The 11,065-nt window shown below is 54.5% G+C and overlaps 1 protein-coding gene across 5 annotated transcripts; it reads left to right on the top strand.

Annotated features, from left to right (window-relative positions):
- Positions 1-2: 2 nt before the first annotated feature.
- Ulk3 (unc-51 like kinase 3) lies at positions 3-6,885 on the top strand. 5 transcript variants are annotated; one of them, XM_048792996.1, is made up of 16 exons: positions 3-258; positions 864-1,004; positions 1,085-1,205; positions 1,774-1,878; positions 2,602-2,745; positions 2,961-3,043; positions 3,490-3,645; positions 3,825-3,930; positions 4,152-4,192; positions 4,326-4,533; positions 4,670-4,734; positions 4,820-4,898; positions 4,969-5,009; positions 5,383-5,430; positions 5,567-5,633; positions 5,744-6,885. In XM_048792996.1, exons 1-16 carry the CDS (start codon positions 157-159, stop codon positions 5,758-5,760), a joined length of 1,524 nt encoding a protein of 507 aa, XP_048648953.1. In that variant the 5' UTR covers positions 3-156; the 3' UTR covers positions 5,761-6,885. The 5 variants fall into 5 exon arrangements, 4 of the variants coding, with proteins under 4 accessions (XP_048648953.1, XP_048648954.1, XP_015335907.1 ...); XM_048792997.1 differs by having other exon boundaries at positions 4,413-4,533; XM_015480421.2 differs by having other exon boundaries at positions 4,431-4,533.
- The last annotated feature ends 4,180 nt before the right edge of the window (positions 6,886-11,065 follow it).

An 11,065-nucleotide genomic window follows, 5' to 3' on the forward strand; every position in this document is an offset into this window, starting at 1 on the left:
AGGACGAGCCTCGGAGCGGGGCGGGGTCGAAGTGCACTTCCGGAGGGCGGCGCTAGGGCTGCGTGGACCCCAGCTAAGCCGCCGTGCGCTACGCGGGCTCGGCTGCCGGCCCGAACCCGCGCCGGGAACCAGGAAGCGCCTGCGGGCGGGCGCGGGATGGCTGGGCCCAGCTGGGGGCCCCCTCGGCTGGACGGCTTCATCCTCACCGAGCGCCTGGGCAGTGGCACCTACGCCACTGTGTACAAGGCCTACGCCAAGGTGGGTGTGGGAGGGGCTCCAGCGCCGGGCGCTCGGCTCCTGTGCCGCCGACGCAGGAGACCTGGGGGGTCAGAGACCTCGTAAGATCAATGGGGCCCGCTGTCTGCCCAGCCCCAGGCTGACCCTGGTGCAGTAGGGTGGAGCTCACTGCCACTCCTGGGTCTTAAAAACAAACACAAGTATACGCCCACTGTTTGCTCTGGAGGGGCGGGTGGGACCCCAGTGTCAGAGGCTGAAGAACTGGCTCAAAACGGAAGTTGCTCGTGGACTGGGAGGAGTCTAGGACAGGACTCTAGAAGGCAAGACCAGTAAGGGGCGGAGTGGCAGTTCTAGAATACTGAGTGACGTGCTTTTGCGTGGGCACCTAGAATGCGGTGCAGTGAGGGTTGGGTTGCAGAAGGTTGGAGAACAACCAAGCTGGATTGGGAAGCCAGGATTCCAGAATCCAGCTGCCTCGTGAACCTGAGAAGGGGAAGCTGGGATTTCCGCCCGGAGGCTTGTGTGGGTGGGCAGGTCCAGGGATTGGAAAGGAGCAAAGGTGCCTCTTCCAGCAAGGCATGACCCTGGCCCTCTCAAGGCAGAGCCCCCAATCTCCTTTCCAACAGAAGGACACTCGAGAGGTGGTAGCTATAAAGTGTGTGGCAAAAAAAAGTCTGAACAAGGCGTCGGTGGAAAACCTCCTGACTGAGATTGAGATCCTCAAGGGCATTCGGCACCCCCATATCGTGCAGCTGAAAGACTTCCAGGTGTGAACCTGGGATGGGTCTCCCCCAAGGGGGCTGGAAAAGGGACACACTCTAGGCTGCTTCTCTACTTCTAATCACAGTGGGACAGTGACAATATCTACCTCATCATGGAGTTCTGTGCGGGAGGTGACTTGTCTCGATTCATCCATACCCGAAGGATTCTTCCTGAGAAGGTGGCTCGAGTCTTCATGCAGCAATTGGGTAAAAGCCTCTGATCCCAGCCTCACAGCCCTTCCCATGTTTTCTGTACCTCCTGCATACTACCCCTATCCCCAGGCTTAGAGACCTGGCATTGCTTTGCAGCTGCTGCTGCTGCTTAAGAATTTTTAGGGCCCTGTCTTTCCCATGTTCCAACCCTAGCTTCAGGGTGCTGTGAGATAGAGGAGCCTCCATTTGCTGGTAGTTCAGGCTTCCACATGTGGAACATAATATGAGAATTTTATTCAACATTCTAAGGCCCAGTAGGTGGAACCCAAGTACATTAGCAAGGAAAAGTAAAAGATCCTAAAGGGCCAGGGCATCTCAGGAGACTTCTGAGAGGAGGGAGACTTGTGAGAAGTCTAGAGGGGAGAAAGGTGGGCAGTGGAGGATAGTGAACTTTTGCAAGTGGCAGGAGCCTGGTGCTTATCTGTGAAGCATTTGTGAGACTAGTAAGGCTAGAACTGGGGCTGTGTAAGCTTGAAAGGGCAGATGAAATCCTGGGGAGGGGAGACATAAGCAGGAGAGGGGCTCTTCTGACCTGTCTCTTTGCGCATGTCCTGCTCCCCAGCTAGTGCCCTGCAGTTTCTGCATGAACGAAACATCTCTCACCTGGATCTGAAGCCACAGAACATTCTGCTGAGTTCTTTGGAGAAGCCCCACCTTAAACTGGCAGGTCTGAATCTGGAACAGCAGTGGTGATGTTTTTGGGTGGGTGAGCAGAGGCTCCCTCTGCCTGGCAGGCCCCTGTTGAGACATCAAACAGGGACAGACTGGTAGATCCAGGGCTGGGTCACATCATTGGCAGGTAAGAGCTTTCTTAGACTGCCTACACTTAACTCCAGCAATGTAATGGGCAGAGTTAGGGTAAGTTTGTGGTCAGAGTTGGGGCTTACTGTATGTCAGGCTTGGATTTCAGTCTGGAAACAGTCTCATTGTGTGACCAGCATCAGGGATCAGTCTGTGATCAGGGAACAGACTGGATTGGTTCTCAAACTGTGACTCAATCTGGGGCGGTCTTGGAGGGGGTGTTGTGGGGGAAGAGTGGTTGTGGCCCCTGATACAATTTGGACAAGAATGGACTTTAGGCTAGAGGTCAAAGAACATGGTGTAGCCTAAGATGGTGAACAGTGAGGGTGAGGCCCTTATCCATGTAGCTGGTATGATCAGGTGGCTTCCTAGGAAGCAGATGCCTAGAGAGAGTGTGCAGGTTGGTTGGGATTTCCACACCCAGAGGAAGAAATAGGAGGATGTTGCAGAGGCTGGGAAGTGGGATTGATCCTGGGGGTGAGTCTGGAAGGTGGGGAAGAGCCCTGCCATGAGCTGGGGGTGAGGTTTTACAGGCTACAAGTGGAAGCAGCTGGAATTTGAGCCCTGCTGCCTGGCCTTTTGCCTGTAGACTTTGGCTTCGCACAGCACATGTCCCCATGGGATGAGAAGCATGTACTCCGCGGTTCTCCCCTCTATATGGCCCCTGAGATGGTGTGTCAGCGACAGTACGACGCCCGTGTGGACCTTTGGTCCGTAGGGGTCATCCTGTATGGTGAGACCTCTGTCCCCCTCTCCCACCCTAACCCAAGGGCTGTACTCTGTGTCCTCTGATAAGACTTCTCTGGACCTCTGGGGTGTAAATGAGAACTACAGTTGTATTGATCTGTGGCCCTGTTCTAAGGGGCATCAGATCCCCCTCCCCAGGAGTGTGCCAGCCCATGCTTGGCCTCCTCCCTTCCCAACCTCTCCTCTGCCTCCCTTCCACAGAAGCCCTCTTTGGGCAGCCCCCTTTTGCCTCCAGGTCATTCTTGGAACTGGAAGAGAAGATCCGAAGCAATCGGGTTATTGAGGTGGGTCTGCCAGGGTCTTAGCAACCATGTGGGGGTGGAAGGAGTCAGGGCCTTGCACAAATTGCAGTGTGGGCCCCAGGCTGTCTCCATGGTCATGGGGCAGGCTCTAGCAGGGAAGGTGGGGCTGGATGCATTGCAGGGATCCGGGACAGTCCACAGCAAACAGGGGCAGGCCACAACAGAGCCAGACCCAAACTTCCCAGGAACATAGTGCAGGGATGGAGGGAGGGATCCACAGACAGGGCTCTGCTCCCCTGTGGGCAAGAGCCTGGGAAATGAAGCCTGGCTCTCCACAGGCTCTGTCACCTTGACCTATCTTGTTCCTTTTGGGTCTCAGATTCTCCACATGTCAAACATGTGTCTCTGAGGTTCCTAACAGGGCCCTGGGCTCGGGGCTGAGGTGCTGGAGCCCAGTGACATTTGTCCCTGCCCTCCTCTTCCCATAGCTCCCCTTGAGGCCCCCACTCTCCCGAGACTGCCGTGACCTACTACAGCGGCTCCTGGAGCGGGACCCAAGCCGTCGGATCTCCTTCCAGGACTTCTTTGCCCACCCCTGGGTAGACCTGGAGCACATGCCTAGCGGGGAGAGCTTGGCACGAGCAGTAAGCAGACCAACAGGGATGTGGTGGGATAAGGGCATGTGGGGGGGTCCCATCTGCCCCCCCTCGGTGGTGAAAAGGTGGCTCACCCACAGAGGCAAGAGGATGGGCTCGGGGTTTTATCTCAGCCCTGTGCTGGGGAGTGTGGGGGTGGGCCTGACTCCTGATCTGCCCATCCCCAGACTGCCCTGGTGGTAGAGGCTGTGAAGAAGGACCAGGAAGGGGACGCTGCAGCTGCCTTATCTCTCTACTGCAAGGCTCTGGACTTCTTTGTGCCTGCCCTGCACTGTGAGTGCCAAACTAAGCTCTGTAGTTCCCGAGTACAGCAGGAGTGGGGGTCAGCTATATCTGCAGTGATGGATTCCAGAGGAAGTTTCCCATCCAGGATCTTACGGGAGATAAGGCAGAGGATAAACCTGGAACGTGGTGTTTTAGGGATTCTTGGGCTTGGTGTGGCATAGACATCCCTCCCCCCCAAGACTCCTCATGTGAATCCCCACCTTCTGCAGATGAAGTGGATGCCCAGCGGAAGGAAGCAATTAAGGCAAAGGTGGGTGAGATCCTAGGAGGAAAAGGGTGGTGTGAGTGGAGAGGCCCCAAAGATCCCAGGGCCTCTGGGGAATGACTGTCTTAGAATTGGGCTGGGGAGGGATCAGGCCAGCTTCATTTGACGCCTGATGTAGTTACAGCTTGAGAGAGTTATTGAGGACCCACAGGGAGAACAGGAGGTGGGTGCTACAGAGAGGCAGGTGTGGGACAACTCTCCTCAGCCCTTGGCCCTCCTACAGGTAGGGCAGTACGTGTCCCGGGCTGAGGAGCTCAAGGCCATCGTCTCCTCCTCCAACAAGGCTCTGCTGAGACAGGGAACATCAGCCAGAGACCTGCTGAGAGGTAGGCTTAAGTTCCTGGCTTATCTACCAGGCCCCTTGCAGGCCTCCCTCCAGCCTGAGGGGTGGCAGGTTGAGGTAGGCCCCCTGTGTTGAAAAAACCCAGCTCGTCACCCTGAGCCTCTGTCTCCTCATCCCAGAGATGGCCCGGGACAAGCCACGCCTCCTAGCTGCCCTGGAAGTGGCTTCGGCTGCCATGGCCAAGGTTTGTATCTGGTGGAGAGTTCTCTATAGGGTAGGGAGGAATTCGAATCATGATCCTAAATGACCTGGTGTCCTCGTGGCTGCAGGAAGAGGAAGCCAATGGGGAGCAGGATGCCTTGGACCTGTACCAACACAGCCTGGGGGAGCTGCTGCTGCTGCTGGCAGGTGAGATGCCAGCACCACCCACACCAGACCCCTGGCAGCTTTGTCCTCACCACCTGCCCTCTCTTTACAGCGGAGCCCCCAGGCCGGAGGCGGGAATTGCTTCACACTGAGGTGCCTACTAGGGTTGGGAGGCTGGTCGGGCCTTTCTCTTCACCTCTTATTCTGCTCTTGTCTGTGGAAACTCCTTGGATTCCCTGTGGAGTTCCCTTCCCTTGGGGTTTTCCAAGTTTCCTTCCCTTGGCGCGTTCCAAGTCTGAGAGTCAAACATCATGGACTTGTAGTCAGTGGGTCAGGGATGGGATGCTCAGATTAGCAGGAAGTGCTAGGCTCTTGTAGCCAGGAAGCCTTCCTGGAGGAGGCAGCAAATAAGGGGTTAGCGAGGAGACTGTTCTAATGGGGCAGAGGATTCTGGAAAGCATTAGGAGTGAGGAAGAGCTCAAATTTAGGCCCTGCTCCCATCTATGGGCACGTCTTCCCTCTGCAGGTTCAGAACCTCATGGCTCGGGCTGAATACCTGAAGGAGCAGGTCAAGGTGGGCCATCTTGGGGTGAGGGTTTGTGGGTTCTCCATGCTTGTGGCTGCCTGTCCCCTGCCCCCTTTGCATATTTTGTGGCCCTCTTCTCTGTCTCTGGCTGCCTCATCCTTTGTGCTGCCTTTATGTCTCGCAGATGAGGGAATCTCGCTGGGAAGGAGAGACCCTGGACAAGGAGGGGCTGTCGGAGTCAGTTCGTAGCTGTGAGTCCTGCCTCGGAGGACAGTCCACAAAAGGAGGGATGAGGGTGGCCCAGATTTCTGCTCTCTTTCCAGAGACCTCAGCCTGACCCTTCCCCCTCCCTCCTCCTTAGCTTGCACCTTGCAGTGACCTCAGAAGGATGACTGGACAGCACGAGACACCTGGAGTAAAGGGGCACACAAATCCAGGCTGATGCCCAAAATTAAGTGGCCCTTTGCAGGTCTGGGGAACTTCCTGGATGGACACTTCTGAGACCTCCATATTCCAGACAATTCCTGGCAGTACTGCCCAGCCTGCAGAGGGCCTGGTGGCCAATGTCATGTGCAGCACTGGAGGCAGGATTCTGAGACAAGAGTTTCTTTCACGAGACCTTTGTTATTTGGGGAATGCTGGGTCCTGAGCCTGTCAATTTGGGAGCACCAAGCCATTTGTGGGTTTTGCTCTGAGAAGAGGGCAGGGGGCCCTCTGCAGGGTACTTTTGCTCTTGCACTGTCCCTGCCAGCAGACAGCTACACCCTGGACCCACCCTTCTGGGGAGCGGGTATTCCAGCTCATCTTCCTCCTCCACTGGAATAGGCACTCCAGGACCCTCAGGGACCACCCACCTGACAGTGCACTCAGTTCCATGGAACGCCACAGTGTTATTCCGAGCTCATTCCTGCCCACCATCTCTGTACTTTAAGATAATTCTTCAAGCATGAGAGTAATGTTCTTGGTAGGGGTGGTACAAATTTGAGAATCCCATGTCTTGTTTCTGCCTTGGCACAGCGGGGAGGGGTCCTCAATCCTCATGCCTCTCAGTTCAGTCCTATTTGGAAAACACATACTAGCTGCAGAGTAGGCCCTGTACTGGAATTTGAGCCAAGGATTGGGGGAGTGGTTGGGGACTGCTGACCCTAAGAGGCTGCAGGCACATCCAACACTGTCCAGGATATGTAGTCCTAGGCCTGACACTGCCACTGCCCCAGTGTGTGACCCTGGTCAAACCCCTTTCCTTTTCTGAGCCTCTCATCTCTTCAGGGGTGTAACTGATACCTCCACATCATGGGCTGTCATGAGGGCAGAGTGAATGTAACGTGGAGAAGAATGTACACACCAGAGAGGGTTTCTAACACTTCTGCCCTTAAATGCCTGGGAGTCTAAATTCCTAGAACTAAACACACACAAAAAAGCCTTCTTAAGTGTTGGCTGACTTCTCTGCAGGAGACTGGGTGTAAAGACTGCAATTGTTTCTCTATTAAATTATTTTGGGTACTTGTGCATCTCTTCTTGCCCTAGGGAAAATAGGGAGAGGTAGCCCTGCTCAGTGCCGAGGTTAGAGGAGGCCAGGAAATTTGGGGAGCCTTGAGAGTAGGGCTAGGGAGATCACTGCAGGGAGTGGTAGGCACATCTGCTTCCTGCTCACAGCCTCCTGGGAATCCAGAAGAGCTGACTGCTGCCATTCCTGCCAGTGGGAAGTGGAAGCACGGGCCTGGGAGCCTGGCAAGGCCCTTTCCCCTTTGCTTGGAGCTCTGTTTTGGGGCTGGTGGCAGTCCTCAGATGCTCTCTCCTTTATACCACACACTTTCCCCCAGCCAGGGTGGGCGCCCTAGAGCCCCTTATGCATGGCCTGTGAGTAAGCATTGACTGGATTGAAGAAAAGGACATTCTTAGATGTCTTGATCTCATGTCTAGCTCCCAGAACCTCAAGCAGGAGTCGTTTCCAGCAGATTCTGTACTCTTGATCTGACCAGCTGTTGTTAGGAGTGTCCTTGAAGTTTAAGAGTATGGTAGAGCGCTTCAAAGCAGCCACCCAGAAGCTGTTCCTCAGACTTTGTGATACCAAGCTGTTGTCTTCAACAGTTCAATGGCTTTTGATACGGGGAATGGAGCAGGGAACTAATTCCCCTGAAGCCTTTGACCTGGCCATTGGAGGGCACTCTAGAGCAGTACCACAGGGCAGAAGGAGCTGGCTAAAATCTTGGCTGGGAAGCTTGGGACCCATCAGTTAGCCTGTTTATTCTCCATAAAATGAGGATGAAGAAATGTGCCCCATGGGAGTATGTAATGAGGTAGTATACATCAGCCTGGCATATGGTAAATTCAATAAAATGTTATTTTCAAATCTAGGGAGAGAAACATTTCAGGTTATCTCTGAAAATGGACCAGACAAAAAGACTGCAATAGGTGGAAGGAGGGGAATGAATGGACATTTTAGGTGGGTAAATGGGGAAGATGGGCTGGGAGGGAGAGGTTTGGCTCACTGATCCCACCCAATTTGTTATTTCTGATATCTATATCAAGTGATGGAGAACAGGAACCTCAAATTCTTAGACAATGTGGGTATGGAGAGGAGTGGGCCCATATGAAGAATTAGGTACAGGAGATGCCTGGAAGCTTCAGACCCTGGGAAGGTGCTCTCCCTGGGCAAACCATTAGGTGGATGGGTCCAGGCTGGTCCTGTGTGCCAGCCACCTACAATGGAGGCAGTCCTGTTGGAAGGCTAGAGGCAAGGGAGGAGGTAGGCTCTCTGTAGGGCCTTTCTTCTAATGGAAGACACGTGAGAAACCTACAAATTGACTTTTCGAATACTTTTGCTCTTTGGAGCAGGTTGTTTCCGCCTCTCATTTTCAACACAGTGCAAATGCCCCTCAGCAGTGTCCAGGTCTCACCGTGCCTTATCCTCCCACTTTCACAGTCACCCATGGTCAAAGCCAGCACCAGGCCAATTGGGGACCTTTCTGCTCCCAAGGGCCACTTCTAGAGCAGATTGAGGGTGCCAGGTGTCCTTGTACCCAGTTTGCCTATTATTTGGCTTCCGGGGATACAAAAGGATATAGAATCTTGATCCCTACAGGAAGTTATCTAGAAAAACTCTTGTCCACAGAGGCCAGGATGCTGTTTCAGCATCCAAGCCCTTCCTGAGAGAGATGGCCTCATGAGGTTGAGGCATGAGGGATGGAGAGCATCAATGAATACTCCCCCAGAGTAACTCACACCCACACCTACACACTTGAAATCCCATGGATACAAAACCGGAAAGCCATGTCCAAATTCACAGATGCCTGAAGATCCCCACACAGACTTCCACTCCTGGTCACACACGGGAATGGCTCTTGCTGGATGATACTGAGGCAGCCTTAACTTGCTGCTCCTCTGGACGCAGGCCACCCAGACTCCTCACGCCTCATACAGACTCAGGATGGTGATGCCTGATGGGTACTGGGTTCGAGGCAGAGCAGTGAGTTTTGTGGCTCCCCACTCCCACTGCAGCCTCAGGTCTGTGGGATGGGGGACAGAAGCTCCCACCTCCCAGGCCTGAGCATCAGCTGGGTCAATAGGCATTGTCAGCAGCTTGGCTTAGCAAGTGAGCATGCCCCAGATGTCCCCAGTGCCTGCCTATGGCCTCCAGTGTCTGAGGAGGACCATCTGGATGTTGGGGAAAGGGAAATCCCACGCGCTCCAAACGCCAGCCACCCTCCCAACTCCTCTCTGGGGACCATCTGGCCTCCAGAAAGTCACTTGTTTTTCTGCACCCCTCCTCCCACTGGGAACTGGGTCTGGGCTGACTGGTTGAATGGTCAAGGCAGAAGGGGACTGGAGTTTCCTTAGGTAGGGTCCAGGGGCGCCATCAATCTTCCCAAAATCCTTTGTATGGTGGAGTCAGAGCCCTTGAATGGTGGGAGGAGAGGCCATCCATCTTGACCTCCCCTCTCTCCTTGAAAAAGCATGTGGTAGGAGGTGAGGACAGAAGGGCTTTCTTACCACCTGCCTGCAAGGGGAAGAAGGAAAAAGGGGGAAAGAACAGGAGGGTAGGTGGAAAGGAGAAGGCACAGAGCATCAGGCTCCAAACTATGATGCTATAGTAGTAGGGTTTGGGGCACTGTGGAAGGGAAGTTTTGGTGGCAGGTAGCTTTCTTTGTGGCCTTTACATCACACCAGGTGGGAGCATGTGATTGTCCACAGTAAGAAAGTATAGAAACGGGATAGGAAGAGAGTGAAGTGGATGCATTGAGGGCCTGGGAGGAGAGGCCCCAGCTTGACCCGTAAGCCCCGTGGAAGACGGGTACAGGACAGGCACTGAGCCAGGAATGAGGTAGAGGGTAAGAGGACACAGGGGAGAGCAACACAGACTGAGAGAGAAACCCAGAGCGAGGAGCTGACAGGCAAACAGGACAAGGCCAGCAGAAGCAGAGAGCCCTCAGCCTGCCCTTTCACAGAACTGGACCCTTTTGCCTGGTAGCCTCCTCTACTCCATTCCAGGGACAGTGCAGACAGGTCAGGGCTTCTTGGGATTCCCAAGATGTGAGGGGAGAGCCAGTGTGGAGGGTCAGTCCCCTCCCACTTTCTGACTCCAGGCACCAAACAGCCCTGCTTTGACAGGGTTCATCGAGTGTCCCCCAATCATCCCCCGACACACACGCTGCCTGACACCCCGGGCTGGCTCTTGGCCCTGCAAAGCACTGAGGGGGAAGGGGGCTGTCCGATCTCATTAGGCAGAAGGCCCCTGGAGCGCGGAGTGCTGACGTGGGTCCTGCTGCTGACGCTACTGAGGCAGCCCACGCACCCCCCACACCTGGCTTGGGGCTCCTCCAGCTCAGGGAAAGTCAGAAGGGGTTTGTGTGCAGTAGCTGGGGGGCCCTTCCCCAGGGTCTCCTGGGAGCTGCTCAGGAGGGCGAGGCCCATGTGATAGCCTAAGCAGCTCTGCCTCCACTCCAGGCCTGGGTCCCTTGTACTTCCCACTCCCAGCTCTTCACCTTCTTTCTCCCCTCTCCTACCCCCACATTACCTACTGCCCGTGTTTTGTGTTCCTTGTTCTTATTTTACAAAGGGAGCCTAATGGGAACTTTGACCTTGACAACCATCCCTCAGGAGGCTTTCCCACAGGCGGACCTGAGCTTCAGGGTGGAGGGCACCCTGGGTTGCCTGCAGTGTTTCCTTCCTTCATTGCAGGCGGCCCAGGGTGACCCATTCGCTCAGGCAGCTTCCAGGAGTCACCAGGACCCTCTGCTCCACCTATCCCTGGCACCAAAGGTGAGCAGGATGACATTTGGGCTCTTCATTTTTTTGTTGTTTTAAAAAATTCAAAAGCATTCTTCACTGCCTAAGCATAAACTCCTGAATACACCGAGCTTGGGAACAGGACCAGCTTTCTGCCTCATCTCAGGCCACCTCAGGAGCCTGAGGGTGCCAGGGGAGCCTTCCCACTGACTTTGCCTGCCCAACTAGGAAGTGTCACATGACCTCAGGACCCACCCCTCTCCTGTTTTTAAATAATGGGTTACCATCTATTTATTTATTTTTATTTATACATGGGCACAATATCTTTTTATTTTGTTTATTTTTTCTTATGTGGTTCTGAGGATCAAACCCAGGGTCTCACACTTGCGAGGCCAGCGCTCTACCACTGAGCCACAACCCCAGCTCCCCATTTATTGATATGGCCTATCATGTG

This window comes from Marmota marmota, unplaced genomic scaffold (assembly GCF_001458135.2).
Source record: "Marmota marmota marmota unplaced genomic scaffold, marMar, whole genome shotgun sequence".
In the NCBI taxonomy this organism is placed as follows: Eukaryota; Metazoa; Chordata; class Mammalia; order Rodentia; family Sciuridae; genus Marmota; species Marmota marmota.